General features: G+C 36.4%; 1 protein-coding gene across 6 annotated transcripts in view; it reads right to left on the reverse strand.

Moving 5' to 3' along the window:
* HERC4 (HECT and RLD domain containing E3 ubiquitin protein ligase 4) overlaps window positions 1-18,570 on the reverse strand; it is a 129,427-nt gene that overhangs the window by 59,825 nt on the left and 51,032 nt on the right. For all 6 annotated transcript variants that reach the window (XM_088841921.1, XM_055425624.2, XM_055425621.2 and 3 more), the window contains 2 exons: window positions 16,464-16,594; window positions 4,007-4,167 (listed from right to left, as the gene is read on the reverse strand). In XM_088841921.1, coding sequence (XP_088698047.1) covers window positions 4,007-4,167; window positions 16,464-16,594 — 292 coding nt within the window. The remainder of the gene's footprint in view (window positions 1-4,006; window positions 4,168-16,463; window positions 16,595-18,570) is intronic.

Consider the following 18,570-nt stretch of genomic DNA (forward strand, 5'->3'; position numbering starts at 1 on the left):
CATATTATTCAACATTAAGAAAATAAACAGCCTGGTTAAAAAAAAAAAAATAGGCAGAAGACCTGAACCGACATTCTTCCATAGAAGACATACAGAAGGTCAACAGGCAAATGAAAAGATACTCAACATCATTAATCATCAGGGAAACGGAAATCACACCAAAATATCAACCTGTTAGATTGGTTATTATCCAAAAGACAAGAAACAACAAATGTTAGTGAAGATGTGGAAAAAAGGAAAGCCTCATGTACAGCAAGTGGCAATGTTAATTGGTACAGCCACTATGGAAACAGAATGGACGTTCTTCAAGAGATTAAAAACAGAACTACCATATGATCCAGAAATTCTACTTCTGGGTAAAACAAAAACACCAATTTGAAAAGATGTATGTACCACCATGTTCATTTCACAACAGCCAAAACATGGAAACAACCTACGTTTCCAGTGATGGATGAATGGATAAAGAAAACATGAGATGTGTGTATACATATACACACAAATAATACTTACACAACCATATACATGCAATGGAATACTAGCCATAAAAAAGGAACTACTGCCATTTGTGACAACACAAATGATTCTAAAGGGTATTATGCTAAGTGAAATAAGTCAGAAAAATAAACACTATTCAATCCTGATTACACATGGCATCTAAAAAACAAACCACCACCAACTGAAAACAAGCTCATAGATACAGACAACAGATTAGTGGTTGTATATATTGCAAATGATCACCACAATAAGTCTAGTTAACATCTATCACCACAGTTACAAAACTGTTATGAAACTGTTAAGATTTATTCTCTTAGCAAGTTTCAAATATGACTGTAAATTTGTATCTTTTGAGCCCCTTTATCCACTGTGTCTGCCCCTACCCCCAGCCACCTCTGGCTGGGGCTCAGTTCAGTTCAGTCGCTCAGTCGTGTCCGACTCTCCACGACCCCATGAATCACAGCATGCCAGGCCTCCCTGTCCACCACCAACTCCAGGAGCTCACTCAAACTCATGTCCAGAGTCAGTGATGCCATCCAGCCATCTCATTCTCTGTCGTCCCCGTCTCCTCCCGCCCCCAACCTTTCCCAGCATCAGAGTCTTTTCCAGTGAGTCAACTCGTCGCATGAGGTGGCCAAAGTATTGCAGTTTCAGCTTCAGCATCAGTCCCTCCAATGAACACCCAGGATCGATCTCCCTTAGAATGGACTGGTTGGATCTCCTTGCGGTACAAGGGACCCTCAAGAGTCTTCTCTAACACCACCGTTCAAAAGCATCAATTCTTCGGCGATCAGCTTTCTTCACAGTCCAACTCTCACATCCATACATGACTACGGGAAAAACCATAGCCTTGACTAGACGGACCTTTGTTGGCAAAGTAATGTCTCTGCTTTTTAATATATTATCAAGGTTGGTCATAACTTTCCTTCCAAGGAGTAAGCGTCTTTTAATTTCATGGCTGCAATCAGCATCTGCAGTGATTTTGGAGCCCAAAAAACAAAGTCTGACACTGTTTCCACTGTTTTTCCATCTATTTCCCACGAAGTGATGGGACCAAAAGGTACAAATTTTCAGTCATATTTTAAACTTGGTAAGAGAGTAAATCTTAGTTTCATAACAAGAAAAAAAAATTGTAACTATGGTGATATATGTTTAACTAAACTTACTATGATGATCATCTGTAACATATACCTGAAACAAAATATAGTAAATCAATTAAAAAATTTTATCTGATTCTTGCTGATCCCCAGAATTCAAAGAGAATGTTTAAAAGGTTTTAAAGGTTCTTCCATGCTATGGCATGTACCAATATCTTATTCCTCTATATGACTAATACTCAATTACATGCATATTCCATATTTATCTATCTATTCACCTGTTGATGGACAAATGAATTGTTTATACCTTTTGGCTACTGTGAGTAAAAGATTTTTAATGAGACTGAACAGCAGCAATAATGACTACCTTTAGAATTCTATTTCCTAATTCTATTTCCCACTTTAATACAAATAATCTCAAAGTATGCAGTTTTAAAGGCAACAAAATGCACCTCTAGGTGACTAAACTTTATGAACAGAAATACATGATTCCTTACAATACCCATGCTCCTTTAAATGACAAAACCTCTTTTTTAGGTTATTAACAGTGCCATGTGGAAGAAATTGATATGATGAAATACCAACATATTCCTAAGGACATAAGAAAAAGAACGATACTATTAAAATAAATGCAGGTTCCAAACCTAAGAATGACTGGAAGAAAGTAAAGCCATATTCTAACACAAAATCAAACAAAAAGAAGAAAAAAACAGTATCATATTCTGACCTTTGTTAAATAAGTATATAACTGAGATAACCTTTCAGCTACCAAAAAAAAAATCTTCAAAGGTAATTCATATTAAAAAGTTATGGATCTTTTCAAATGTCGATCTTCATGGCAGGTTCATCACTAGTCTCAAGTCCCACAGCTCAGAGAAAAATCCCAAAGAAAATCAAATATAGATAACATAAATAAACAATGCTGAGGTATAGTTGAGGATGGTAAAGAAAGTATTTTAAAAAGTACATTTTGGTTGCAGCATGTCAAAGAAGTGAATGAGAAAACAGCATTTGAGTACTTCAAATTTTTTAGTAGTAAATTACTATCAATGAAAAGATAACCAGATCTATTGAAAGAGTAACAGAAAATAAATTATACATTTGGCTAAAACAGTGGGATATAAAAGCAAATTTTAAAGTTTAATATTTTGAATAAGTAATATACACATATGTTCAAATTTCAGAGAAATAGACAAGGTTATATATGTTAAAGTCTCATATATACCCTGGAGAAGGAAATGGCAACCCACTCCAGTGTTCTTGCCTGGAGAATCCCAGGGACGGGGGAGCCTGGTGGGCTTCCGTCTATGGGGTCACACAGAGTCGGACACGACTGAAGTGACTTAGCAGCAGCAGCAGCATATATACCCAAATTACTCTGTTAAAGTAATTGTTAAACTCTCGCATATACCCAGAAAAACTCAAAGAAGGATCTTAAAGAGATATTTATACGCCCATGTTTATAGCATTATTCACAGCTGTTGAAGGCAGAAACAATCCAAATGTCCATCAGCAATTAGTAGATACACAAAATGTAGTCTATACACACATGCTGTTAATAGTCTTACTATTAACATTCATGCTGTAACACAGATGAACTTTAAGGACATTACGGTAAGTTGATAAAATAGGCCAATCACAAAAAGGCAAATACTGCATTATTCCACTTATGAGGTGAAATTGAAAGTGTTAGTTGCTTAGTTAGTCGTGTCGAATTCTTTGTGACCCCATGGACTATAGCCCGCCAGGCTCCTCTGTCCATGGAATTCTCCAGGCAAGAATACTGAAGTGGGTTGCCACTCCCTTCTCCAGGGGATCCTCCCAACTCAGGAATCAAACCAGGTCTCATGCATTGTAGGCAGAGTCTTTACCATGTGAGCTACCTGGGAAGCCTTAAGAGGTACTGAGTCAAGTCAAATTCTAAGAGACAGAATGCAGAATGATTGCCAGCTAGTGGGAAGAGTGAATGGAGAATTGTTGTTTAATGAACAAGGAGTTTTAGTTTTGCAAGCTGCAACGAGCTCTGGAGGTAGCTGCACCACAATGTAAATGTACTTAACACTACTGAACTGAGCACTTTAAAAATGGTTAAGTTCATAATCTTTGTTAAGTGTATTTTACCATAATTAAAAATAAAAAATCAAAAATATTTCCCTCCCACTGATCTCTAATCACCATTCGGTTTCCACCCTCTGAAACCACTTTCATTATTTATCCTGTGTTTCCTTATGTATATATAAGCAAATATAAATAAACTAAACCACAGTATATAGTATTCTGTATCTTGCTATTTTCCCTAAACAATGCATCTTGGAATTCTTTCATTTCAAATGTAGAAAAGTTCATCTCTTAAGAGCAACATTTTAACAATATTTTTAGCATGTGCTGCAAAGCTTTAATATAAAACAACTTACCAAAATCTGGTGGACACTGCCCATTATAAGGAAACCAATTTCCTTTCACAGTGAAAGGACTTTTCCTGTTGCTTGTTGAACCAGTTCCTAGCTGTCCATTACCACCAAGTCCAAAAGAATAAATTCGTCCTGATGAAGGAACAAAAGCAGAAGTGTGCTGCCTAGAGTAAAATGACAGAAAACCTCAGACTTAATGTTATCTTTCATGTAAATATAAAAATAATTTACATTTAGAAAAGCACAGTGAACATTACTGGTATAATTTTTCTCTTCAAGGGTAAGTTAATAAGACCATTAGAGTTTTCAAGTTTTCTGTACAAAATTTTATTAATAGCCTTATTCTATACTGAATGAATTCTGTACCTCACAGGTAGACTGATGAAGCATGGTCCAGAAAATTCCCACAAATGTCCAAGTTTAAAAAGGCCCAGCTCTGTACTGGTATCTCTTACACTATATGATTCAGCACTAGAGGCAGCATCTAACTGCTGTCCAAGGAAATCACCCAACCACGTTCTCGCTCAGGTTCTAGCTTAAAGCTGTAGTCTGTAAGAGCCTACACCATATGGGTATCACTCAAAAGCTTTAGGGTAAGAACGGCAGAAGATTGGTATATATAAAAATGGTAAGGCAATGTTTCCTTTCTTCAAAAGAAACTGATTCTTATGTATACACACTCAGATTTCTCTAGAGGAACCAGACTGGAAGCAAACAAATTACAAACCTAAGAAATTACAAAACTGAAGCGCACGAAAACCCACTAATCCTGAATCTGTCCAATTCCCTCTGATGCTTCATCACTAGATATTTAAGAATGGGCTAAAGGTGATCAACCAGCTCAGGTGTTGTGTTCTTCAAAGTTTCATGGATTCAATCAAGCCTGGCAAATTCTTATGTTATTTCTGTAAATACAGCCTCTCTCCCATGTATTCAATGCTCATGATAATATTAGACAAATGTTTTATCTTCCCAACACTCTTTAACAGTCTTTTAACATCTCCTAAATATCCATATCCCTTGTGACTAATTTCCCTAGATCTGTTTTTCATATTATTACTTTTCTCTTAGCAGTATGTCCAACCTGTTTCCACTATCCACTGAATTTAAAAATTTAATGTTTTATCCCATTTCTAGTTCTTCTTTTCAAATCATGCAGACAGTTACTTCATTTAAAACCCTTAATACATTGTGAAACATAATACGTATTCATCAATTCAGGACTATTCTGATAAGTCCAAAGCCTACTTTAGGACAGTCTTATGGTTACAAATTCTGAGGGAAGATCCAAACAAGAAACTAAGCCAAGGCCATAAAAGTCTCCTTAAACTAGCAAGAGAATATTTCACTGTGGACTCTTCCCATGAGGTGTCTTTACTGGGAGGAGATGGTTTCACAGGCCTCACTACTGCCTCTACCACGTCTTCGGTCCTACCTCCTATTCCAAATTCCCTTGCCATCTGTGGTATATTGCTTATAAAAAGTGCTAAAGTTATTCCGTTCCCTATACCCATTACCTTTACAATATGACTTTCATAGGGGTTCCCATAAAGATGAGGAATATATTTCTCCGTGTCTTAAAACTGGTCTCTGGCCTATGGCTTGCTTTGAACAGAATGAAGCAGAAATGACAGTGCATGAGGTGACCCTAAGCCTAACAGGTGGCTTTGCATTCCTTACCTCTCTCTTTTGGAAACCTGCTATACAATTATGAACATAACTTAAGGTTAGCTTGAAAGATAATATACAATCTGGAGCAGAGATAAGCCAACCCACCTAAGACCCCACAGACTACCCAGCCCCTATCCAGATCACCAACTGATCAACTGAGTTCAGCTAAGATGAGAACTGCCCAACAAAGCCCAGCTCAACTCACTAAGCCACAGAATTACCAGCTAAATAGGTAATTATGTCAGTAATTTGGGGGTGGTTTGTAAAGCAAAATAAGCCAATTAATACATTACCCAGATTGGCAAGTTTTTTCAGAGTAGCTCCAGAGTCAGTTCAAACTAACAGGTATTATTTTCAGATTTCTTTGTTTTTGCCCAGTGGAATTCTCTTTACTTTCTTGCAAACTAATCTGTGTTATTTACTTAAAAGGACCTTTTGATTCCACAGAGTTTTCAAGTTATCTAGCCTGTCATGTAACTGAAAAACTAAGGAGAATCTAACAACCATCTCATCTCAGAGCCAGATGAGCTAAAGTTAATAAAAAATTTTTAAATCAAGGATACACATTTAACAAAATAAACCATAAATAAACTCGGAGAAAGGCTATGACAAACACAGACAGCTTCTTAAAAAGACAAGACATCACTTTGCTGATAAAGGTCTGCACAGTCAAAGCTATGGTTTTTCCTGTAGTCATGAACGCATGTGAAACTTTGACCATAAAGAAGGCTGAATGTGGAAGAATTGATGCTTTTGAACTGTGGTGCTGGAGAAGACTCTTGACAGTCCCTAGGACAGCAAGGGGATCAAACCAGTCAACCCTAAAGGAAATCAACCCTGAATATTCACTGGAAGGACTGATGCTGAAGCTGAAACTCCAATACTTCAGCTACGTGATGCAAAGAACTGACTCATCTGAAAAGACCCTGACGCTAGGATAGACTGAAGGCAGGAGAAGAAAGGGACGAAAGAGGATGAGATGGTTGGATGGCATTACCGACCAGATGGACATGAGTTTGATCAAGCTCTGGGAGCTGGTGATGGACAGAGAAGCCTGGCATGCTGTAGTCCATGGGGTCACAAAGAGTCAGACATGACTGAGCAACTGAACTGGACTGATGCAAAGAGACGACTCACTGGAAAAGACCCTGATGCTGGGAAAGATTGACGGTAGGAGGAGAAGGAGGCGACAGAGGATGAGACGGCTGGATGGCATCATCGACTCAATGGACATGAGTTTGAGCAAACTCTGGGAGATAGTGAAGGACAGGGAAGCCTGCCTGGTATGCTGCAGTCCATGGGGTTGCAAAGAGTCGGACACAACTGAGCAACTGAACAACAACAAGCATATAAAACAAACTGCTCTGGCTGAAGAAGGGCTTAACGTTGCCCAGTGTGCCTCCTTCAGGAAGTAGTACTGTGATATTTTAAATGAACATATCAATAATTTGAAAATTACTGCTCAATACCAATTCATTAAATTCCTCCACACACTGGTCTACTAAAGGTGTGGTTCTTAATCCTGGCCATATTTTGGAATCGCCTAGGAGTGAGCCTAGGCAACAATACATATTACTAAAAACTCTCCAAAGGATTACAGCATAGAGTTAGAGCCACTGAACAAACATAACTATCTCAAGACCTACATTTGATGTAATAGTTCAAAAACAATATGATACTATACTACTGGAATTGAATCCTTTCCTTTTAGATTATCTCCCTTGATGAGTTCATATTTCTGATATCCCTTGGCTGCTTCCTTCAAGAAGTTCCTGACAATTATTTGTTAAGGAAATAATACATAGTTCTTGTAATACCAACTACCTGCAAATCAAACTGGTGAAGATATCAACCGATATTCCCTCTGTAGATAAGTTCTTACATCTCTGTCAATATATAACTGAAATTCCTCCCCCAATCTAACAGTTAAACAAATAAAATTATCAGAAAGAACTAAGTTTACAGAGCTAAGAGTTAACTGTTCAAATCATGCTCATCTTAACTATGAAGAATTACAAAACTGGATTAATAGTATAATCTGTGATATCACACAGGAGACTGATAAAATATTTCATCAGAAAAAAATTACCTAAAACTATTTACAATCTTTTAATGAATCATGCATTAAGTTGAACAAGAAAAGTTGAACTCTCTACACTTCAGTGAATATATATTCATGTATAACTTCAACAGTCTAATAAACATTATGATAGTAAGCATTTCTGCCCACTTAAATGTTGAGCTTTTATTCACCTTTTATAATAGATCCTGATGAAGGCTTTGACAAATTATTTCCATAAATCATTTTTCAAATACACAGTCAAACAAACAAAACTAAGCATAGAAACAGGGTACACTGAACTTATCCCAGCAGAAAGAACAATAGAAACAGACCGCTAAAGATTTCAGATGTTAAAATTTTCAAACACAAGAACCTAGAATAATTATGTTTCAATTCAACAGTTGCTTAATGTCCAAAGAAATAAAGGCCAAGGCTGAAAACTGACCAAGAGCTAGAAATATTAAATTTAAAAAAAAAACTGTTTCAGATTTTTAAAAAGTATGAAACATTAGGACTGAAAAATCACAATAATCACAACTGAGATCTTAAAACAAAAAATAGACATAGTATGAGAATTTGTGAACTGAAGCATAAATCATAAAAATAATCAAGAAGGCAGCAAAAAGAGGCAAAAATGTGGAAAGTTAAGAGAGAAACTACAAGGTGGAGTGAGACGATTTACTATACATCCAATCAGGGGCTTCCCTGGTGGTCAGTGGTAAAGAATCTGCCTGCCAATACAGGAGACATCAGTTCAGTCCCCGATCTGGGAAGATCCCACATGTGGTACAGTAACTGAACCCATGTATCACAACTATTAAGCCTGTGCTCTAGAGCCCAGAATCCACAACTACTGAGCCCACATGTTGCAAATACTGAAACCCTCTAGCCCTAGAGCCCATGCTCTGCAATGAGAGAAGCCACCACAATGAGAAGCCCATACACGGCAACTAAGGGGTAGGCCCCATTTGCCACAACTAGAGAAAAGCCCATGCAGCAACAAAGACCCAGTACAGCCATAAATAAATAAATAAAATTATTTTTATAAATATACATCCAGAGTCTTATGAGGAAAGAAAAAGCTGTATTTAAAGAGATAAGATATTAGAATTTCCCAAAACTGATCAAAGATATTATTCCACAGATTCAAGAAACCCAGTAAGAAAATGAGGAAATTCATTTCTTGACAAATGAAAGCAAAACTGAAGAGACAAAGAGAAAAGAGACAAATTGTCTTCAAAGGAGCAACATACCAACAGCTGAATTCTCAAATCTGAAGCCAAAAGACAGTGGAATGTTATCTTAAAAGTGCTGAAAGCAAATGCCAAGAATTCTATAATCAACAAAATTATTCATGAATGAAGGTGCAATACAGGAATTTTTAAATATGCTAAGAATCTGCCACCTGCAAATCTACATAAAGGAAATTCCAAAGGGTGGCTGATAAATGGGAAATGATACTAATTATTATAAAAATTAAAGAGAAAAGAAGGTAGTAAATGGATGTGCAGCCATTTCTAAATGTGCACTGACTATATGAAGCAATGTTTTTCTGGGGTTTAATAATATATATAGAATGAAAGTTAGGAAAGGTAAATGGAGTCTTAGAACTCCTGGGAAAGTATTAATATAAATTAAAGATTAATGTTATTTCTCGAGTAACAATTTTAAGTTTCTAAATTTCCAAAATGGGTATAGGGAATTCAGTTCAGTTCAGTCGCTCCATAGTGTCAGACTCTTTGTGACCCCAGGAACTGCAGCACGCTAGGCTTCCTGTCTATCACCAACTCCAGGAGCTTGCTCAAACTCATGTCCATCGAGTTGGTGATGCCTTTCAACCATCTCATCCTCTGTCATCCCCTTCTCCTCCCGCCTTCAATCTTTCGCAGCTTCAGTGTCTTTTTCACTGAGAGTTTTTTGCATCACATGGCCAAAGTACTAGAACTTCAGTTTTAACATTAGTCCAATGAATATTCATCTCTCCAATGAATATTCAGGACTGATTTCCTCTCTGATTGACTGGTTTGGTCTTCTCGCTGTCCAAGGGACTCTCAAGAGTCTTCTCCAACACCACAGTTCAAAAGCAACAATTTCAGTGCTCAGCTTTTTTTATGGTCCAATTCTCTCATCCATACATGACTACTGGAAAAGCCAAAGCTTTGATTAGATGAACATTTGTCGGTAAAGTAATGTCTCTGCTTTTTAATATGCTGTCTAGCTTTGTCATAGCTTTTCTTCCAAGGAGCAAGTGTCTTTTAATTTCATGGCTGCAGTCACCATCTGTAGTAATTTTGGAGCCCAAGAAAATAAAGTCTCTCACTGTTTCCATTGTTTCCCTATCTATCTGCCATGAAGTGATGGAACCAGATGCCATGATCTTAGTTTTCTGAATGTTGAGTTTTAAGCCAGCTTTTTCACTCTCTTCCACTTTCATCAAGAGGCTCTTTAGTTCTCCTTCACTTTCTGCCATAAGGGTAGTATCATCTGCATATCTGAGGTTATTGATATTTCTTCTGGCAATCTTGATTCCAGCTTGTGCTTCTTCCAGCCCAGCATTTCTCATGATGTACTCTGCATATAAGTTAAATAAGCAGCGTGACAATGTACAGCCTTGTTGTACTCCTTTCCCAATTTTGAACCAGTCTATTATTCCATGTCCAGTTCTAACTATTGCTTCTTGACCTGCACACAGGTTTCTCATGAGGCAGGTCAGGTGGTCTGGTATTCCTGTCTTTTGAAGAATTTTCCATAGTTTGTTGTGATCCACACAGTCAAAGGCGTTGGCATAGTCAATAAAGCAGAAGTAGATGTTTTTCTGGAATATTCTTGCTTTTTCTATGTTGACCTCTGGTTCCTCTACCTTTCCTAAATCCAGCCTGAACAACTGGAAGTGTTTGGCTCATGTACTGCTGAAGCCTAACTTGGAGAATTTTGAGCATTACTTTGCTAGTGTGTGAGATGAGTGCAATTGTGCAGTAGTTTGAGCATTCTTTGGCACTGTCTTTCTTTGGGACTGGAATGACCTTTTCCAGGCCTGTGGCCACTGATGAGTTTTCCAGATTTGTTGGCATACTAAGTGCAGCACTTTTACAGCATTATCTTTTAGGATTTGAAACTGCTCAGCTGGAATTCCATCACCTCCACTAGCTTTGTTCATAGGGACGCTTCCTAAGACCCACTTGACTTTGCACTCCAGGATATCTGGCTTGAGGTGAGTGATAACACCATTGTGGTTATCTGGGTCATTAAGATCTTTTTTTTATAGTTCTTCTGGGTACTCCTGCCACCTTTTCTTAATATTCTGCTTCTGTTAGGTCCATACCGTTTCTGTCCTTAATTGTATCCATCTTTGCATGAAATGTTCCCTTGGTATCTCTAATTTTCTTGAAGAGATCTCTACTTTTTCCCATGCTATTGTTTTCCTCTGTTTCTTTGCATTCACTTAGGAAGGCTTTCTTATCTCTCCTTGTTACTCTTTGGAACTCTGCATTCAGACAGATATATCTTTCCTTTACTCCTCCTGCCTTTTGTAATTTCCAAAGGAAGGCTTGGGTGGTAAATTGCAATTAATTTTGATTAATTTCAGCACTCTGCACAGTATTAGCTACCTACCCCTTCACTCTCAACCCTGTGACAGGCAGTTATCCAATGATCCAGGAGTATCTTGGACACAGCTTGTGGGAGCCAGAGGATGGTATACGGATTCTGTCCTGAGATCAGTTCTCTGATCACTGATTGCTGCTTTTAATTACAGACAAACAGACATAAAAGGAGGATAAGTCTCTTCTGTAACCCTTCTGACCACTGTCACAAGCCTATTCTCCCTCCAGCTGAAGAGACTTCCAGGACTGAAAGGGCTGGGGTGTATGTTGTTGTTGTTTTTTTAATTTTATCTTCTTCTATTTTCTTCCCTTTATTTCTTTTGCCCCTTTTAGAAGTCAGTTGTTTAAGAGCTAGGACATTCAAATGTAACTGCATATAGAGAGGAATTTAGAAAGTCATTCTGCATGCCCAGGAAAAGGTACAGTCTCAGTAGAGAGCTGAGAAGACCTTAGGCTTACAGTTCAGTCTGATCCTTGGCACAGAGACAATCTGTAACAATCAAAACAAAAATCAGCAAACCCTAGAGAAGAAGGAGAATCTTTTTTCCAGAGTTACCACATTTTAGGTTCAAAGGTCCAGTTTTCAAAAAGAAAAAAAAAATCTCAGAGAATATTAAAAATTACAAAAGCATGGCCCAATCTAAGAAAAAAATAAACCAACGCGAGAATGCAAAATGATACAGCTACTTTGGAAGGCAGTTTGATAGTTTCTTACAAAGCTAAACTATTACAATATGATCCAGCAAAAGTGCTCTTCATTATTTATCCAAAGTAGTTAAAAACCTGTGTCTATAAAAAACTTAAACACAGATGCTCATAACAGCTTTATTTGTAACTGCCAAACCTTAGAAGCAACCAAAATTTCCTTCACTAGGTGAATGGATAAACAAACATACATCCAAACAGTGGAACATTATTCATCATTAAAAAAGAAAAATCAGCAACCAAGTTATGAAAAAACACAGAGGAACCATAAATGCATATTACTAAGTGAAAGAAGACAATCTGAGAAAGGTACAAAGTATGTGATTCCAACTATGATATTCTGGAAAAGGCAAAACTATGAGAGTAAAAGTCAGTGATTGTTAAGAGTTAGGGTGTGGGGGGGATGAATAAGAGGAGCATAAACTATTTTTAGGGGAGTGAAAATTCTCTATATAATACTACAAGGGTGGATCTATATACATTTGTCCAAATCGACAGAATAAACCCTAATGTACAATATGTATACTTGCAATAATCTGTCAGTGTAATGATAAAAACAAATTTTCACATATTGAAGTATGGGAAGTCATTCTGGCTCACAACTAAGATAACACAAATTTAACGCTAATTAAAACAGCTGGTTTGTGGCCTATCTAACATACATCCTACACGTGCTCTAATTATTAAAGAAAAGGACACAATGACCAGAAATAAACCATGTCCATAGTAAGAATAAAGATTAAATCCCTGCTCCCTTCCTGGGATGCCAATCCTAGCACTCCTTCGATGATAAAAGACTCTCTTCCCAGGTGTCAAGGCCACAGGGACTTGCTGTGTACATGCTCATCTCTCTTTTAGAAACCTTGAAGGAATCTATTCATGACTTGTTTGATGGATCTCTGTTCCAACAAGATATAAAACTGTGTTGAAAAGCATGCTTTTCTGGAGCAGTTCCTCAGTTATCTGAGAAGCTGTCTTCCAAGCTAACTGTCCTCAGTTTGGCTTAAATAAAGCTCCTTTCCTTTTTCCTATTATGGACTGTTTAATTACAAATTAATTTTCTTGTGAACCTAAAAATGCTGTAAAAAGAAGTCTACTTTAGAAAAATGAAACAATCAGATGATGAACCTTAATAGACTAAAACAATTTTCCTAAAGATACTCAAATAACTAAAGAAAGACATGAAAATAGTCAAGAAAACAGTATATGAAGAAAATGAAAATACCAATTAAAAAAAGCCTGAAAACAAACCAAAAGTAAATCATGGAGATGAAAAATACAATAACCAAAATTAAAAGTTCAGTAGAGGAATTCAAAGGCAGATCTGAGCAGAAAGAAAAATGAATAAGGGAACTTGAAAGTAAAACAACTGAAATTACTAAGTCTCAAGAGGAACAAAAACAGAGAAAAGGAAACAGAACCTAAGAGACCTATGGAACATCATGAAGTGCACCAAAAAGGCACTGTAGGAGTTCCAGAAGGCAAAAAGAGATAAAGAGAGATCATGTGAAGTAGTAATAACCAAAAAGTTCCCAAATTTGATGAAAAACACAAATAAAAGTAGGATAAACTGAAAGAGACTCATACTGATACACATTACAATCAAATTGCTGAAAGACAAAGGGAGAAACTTGAAGGAAGCGAGAGAGAAGTGACTTGTCACATACAAGGAATCCTCAATAGGATTATCAGCAGATTTCTCAGCAGAGACTTTGCAGATCCAAAAGCAGTAGGCTTATATATTCAAACTACAGAAAGAAAAACCTATCAACCATGAATTTGATACTCCCTCATAGCTCAGTCAGTAAAGAATCTGCCTGCAATGGAGGAGACCCAGGTTCAATTCCTGGGTTGGGAAGGTTCTCTGGAGAAAGAAATGGCAACCCATTCCAGTATTCTTGCCTGGAAAATCCCATGGACAGAGGAGCCTGGCAGGCTACAGTCCATGGAGTTGCAAGAGTAGGACACGACTTAGTAACTAAACCAACACCAAAAGGAGTTTGTTATCACCAAACTTGTCCTTTAAGAAATACTAAAAGAAATCCTACAGTTGAAATGAAAGGACACTAGATAGTCTCTCAAAGCTGTATTAAAAAAAATAAAGATCTCAGTAAAGGTAAATATGGGGCTTCCCTGAGAGCTCAGCTGTAAAGAATCCACCTGCAATGCAGGAGACCCCGGTTGATTCCTCGGTTGGGAATATCCACTGGAGAAGGGATAGGCTACCCACTCCAGTATTCTTGGGCTTCCCTTGTGGCTTAGCTGGTAAAGAATCCACCTGCAATGCAGGAGACCTGGGTTCAATCTCTGGGTTGGGAAGATCCCCTGGAGAAGGGAAAGGCTACCCACTCCAGTATTCTGGCATAGAGAATTCCATGGACTATAGTCCATATGGTCACAGACAGACAGACACGACTGAGGAACTTTCACAAGTAAATATATCGGTGATTATAAAAGCTAGTACTATTCTAACTTTGGGTTTTTTCCTCCAAATTTTGTTTTCTACAGAATTTTAGAGACTAATGCATAAAATTATTAATTTTTTTTTGACACACAATGTATATAAAAGTTATCTTGTGACACCAATAACTGAAACCGAGTAGGGACAGAGCTGTATACGAACAGAGTTTTCATATGTTATTGAAATTGACTTTGTATAAATTTGAGTTAGTGTGTAACTTTAGGATATTAAATGTAGTCCCCATGGTAACCACAAAATAATAGCTACACAATATACAGAAAAGGAAATAAGGAAAGTAATAAAACATTTCACTGCAAAAAATAAACACAAAAGACAGTAATGTAGGAAAATCAGCAAAAAGACATACAATGAAAACTAAAAAATACTGCTGAAATTAAATAAAAGGAAAGATTCCACATTCACGGATTAAAAGACTTAATATCATTAAGATGTCAATACTTCTGAAAGTGATCTACAGACTCAATGAAATCCCTATCAAATCATGGAAATACAAATTAAAATCATGATTAATGCCACTATATATCCAAGAGATAAGCAAAAATTTTAAAGTGTAACAATACCAAATTGATAGTGATGGGAAGGTAAACTGGTATAACCATTCTGGTAAGAAGGATAACATTAACCTGTAAAATTCAAGTATACTCTATGACCCTGGGAAGCGCTGGTGGCTCAGCAGTAAAGAATCTGGCTGCTAATGCAGGAGACACAAGTTGAACCCCTGGGTCAGAAACATCCCCTGGAGAAGGAAATGGCAACTCACTCCAGTATTCCTGCCTTGCAAATTCTACAGACTGAGGAGCCTGGCAAGTTACAGTCCACGGGGTCACAAATAGTCAGACATGACTTAGTAACTAAACAACAACAAATGACCCAGAAATTCTATACACTTTAGAAATATTAAAGTTTATGTATATCAAATAATAAATGTTCAAAGCAAAATTATCTGCAATACCAAAAATGGAAATACCCAAGAGTCCATCAGTAATAGACTGAGTAAATAATCATAGATGCATACAGTTGAGTAAAACATAGCAGTAAGACCTAACGATGGATAACCATGGCTATACATAGATGGATAATCATACACATGATGTTAAAAAAAGAAAAGAAAAAAAAAAAAAAGGAAGTCACCAAAGGCTACCTACAGCGTAATTCTGTGTATCTGAATTAACTGTTGGAAAAATAAATTATATATATAATTACCTCTATATAATGAGATACATACTAGTTGGGAAAATAATTAAGCTAAGTGGTCAAAACCAAGTTAGTCAAGCAAAGGATATTTTGCCTCTGGGGACCAAAGGTGAAGTTCAATTACAAAGCTCAGACTTCTATTTACTCCCAAGAACTGGGGATGGGGAAATCAGTATTCCAGTTCAACTTTCACCACTGATTAATCTTCTGTCTTAAGTAATTAATTGGTCAATTTGTTCATTCTTTTAAGAAAAAGGTGGACAAGCAAAAGATAAAAAGGACTATAACTTCAAGTGTAATGTCACATGGAACAGCACTGTTCAAAAAGGAATGACCCACAAATGTTACCACAGCAAAAGTGGAAGAATCTACAATGTTACCCTGCATGCTACTGGCATACTATAAACAAACAAGTCAAGGGCAAAATCCTTCTTGCCAAGAGAATTAATGTATACATCCAGCAAAAAGGACCCTAAGAGCCAAGACAGTTTCCTGAAACATGTGAATAAAAATGATCAGGGGAAACAAAAGGAAGCCAAAAAGAAAGGTACTCAAGTTCATCTGAAATGCTACCAAAGAAGCACACTTTGTGAGAATAAATGGAAAGGAGCCTGAGTTGCTAGAAGTCATTCCCTATGAATTCGTGGCATAATAATAGTAATAATTAAAAGACCCCTGAATTGTTAAAAAAAAAAATTAATAATTGGGTTATAGATCAAAATACTCTTTTCTATAACCACTTACCTTCCACAAGCAATCTGAGTGACAATGCTTCCCATAAGTTCAAAAACTTTCCTTGGGTTTATTTCATGACTGGTAGAGTTATGACCCAACTGACCATACCCTCCAGCTCCAAAAGTAAACACTCCACCTTCCTAAAAAGAAGACAAAATCCTTTGTGATTAGAAAGCCTGATAAAAGGAAATAATCTTCAGGAAAATAAGTTAATCTTTAATACAACTATGGAGTTAATTTTCTTTTCTATTGTCTTCTTAATTTAATGGATGATAAGACAGCTAACTTTTCAAGGTAATACATCTTAAAACTAAAAGTTTTAGGTTGATATTGCTGATTATTTTCACATATTTTAGAAGTATTTATGGTCATCATCAAACCAATGATGACAATAATGATGACAAAGTCATCATTAAACCAATACTATTTTTTGCACTGCCTTTTACTATCCTTATATTCTTATCAAACCATAGAAAATGTCATAAAACCTAAAAATGGTATTATTTTCAGTTTCCAAAGTAGCTCTGCAAAGAAAAAAAAAAGTATATATAAACAGAGCGCACAAATATACCTACTCTTAGCACAGTGTTACTAAACTATAGACAATCTTTAAAATATTTATCATAAAAAACGTAACTGGATTAAAGGTAATATCTTCTAAAAAGTAATTCATGATGACAATTTAACAAACGCACAATTAGTATTTTTTTCAGTTCAATTGCTTTTCTTCATAGTTGCAGCTGTGTAAACAAATTTAAGCTATTAAATGAAAGTGGAATAAATATTTATACAGACTGCTATGTCAGGAAATTGATTTTCTGTTTAAAATCTTTTTATCATGGGAAATTTCAACAAAGACACAAAAGTAAAGACAAATATATATATAAATTATATACATACGAATTATGACATAACCATCACTCAGTTTCAACTGATAAAACTTAAGACAACCCTGGTTCATTGATGCCTTTCCCACTTCCTTTCGGGGGTTACTTCAAAGCAGAAAAGTGTGCTAGAGGTACTTTAAACTAGTAAACTGTGGTCAATAAATCATTTCACCTATAAATGTGTATGTATTCTCAATGGAACATACCTCTAACAGATAATAAAAATATATAACACAATACTGCTATACACAAAAAATACTAATTTCCTTTTTTGGACAGAAATAGCATGCGGTCACAAAGAGTCAGACATGACTGAGCGACTGAACTGAAATGAAGTTTTATTTCTCAGGTTTTTTCATCTTACTGACATTACTTACTTGACATAAGATTGTGAATATTTAAAACATACAACATGACATATATATACTCTGTGGAATTATTACTACAGTCAAATTAACACATCCATCACCTCACATACTTTTTTGGGGGGAGGAAAAAGCTCAGATCTACTCTCAGCAAATATTAAGTAGAGGATATTGTATTGTTAATAGTCACTATGTTATACATCAGATCCTCAGAATTTAAAAATCTTGTACAAGAAGTTTGTACCTTTGACCACATATCCACATTTTCCTCACGCCCCACACCTGGGAACCACCATTCTACTTCGTGTTTCTGTGAATTTGACTTTCTATTCGTAATTGCCTTCCCTCTCACTTTTTTTTACACAATTCCATGTATAAGCGATACCATTTAGTTCTTCTCCTTGCCTGGCTTATTTCACGTAGCGTAATGCCTCCAGGTTCATTTATGCAGTTACAAATGAAAGCATTTCCTCTTCTTATGACTGAATAATATTCGAGTATATGTATGCATGCCCACGCACACATGTACACATCACATTTCCTTTATCCACTCATTTGTCAGTGGACACTTTGGTTGTTGAAATATCTTGGCTATTGTGAACAATGCTTCAATAAAAATGAGCATAGTTATTATCTCTTTGAGATCCTGTTTTCACGTCCTTCAGAAATACATCCAAAAGTGGGATCAATGGATCTTATAGTAGTTCTATTTTTAATATTTTGAGGCATCTTCATATTGTTTTCTGTAATGGCTGCACCAAGCTGTATTTCCAACAGGAGTGTATAGGGTTCCCTTTCTCCATATACCTGTTATGTTTTTGTTTTAATTATAGTGATCCTAACAGATGTGAGTTTGTGGTCTTG

Source organism: Moschus berezovskii, chromosome 12, assembly GCF_049115385.1.
Source record: "Moschus berezovskii isolate FMDL1 chromosome 12, NW_MosBer_1.0, whole genome shotgun sequence".
Taxonomy (NCBI): Eukaryota; Metazoa; Chordata; class Mammalia; order Artiodactyla; family Moschidae; genus Moschus; species Moschus berezovskii.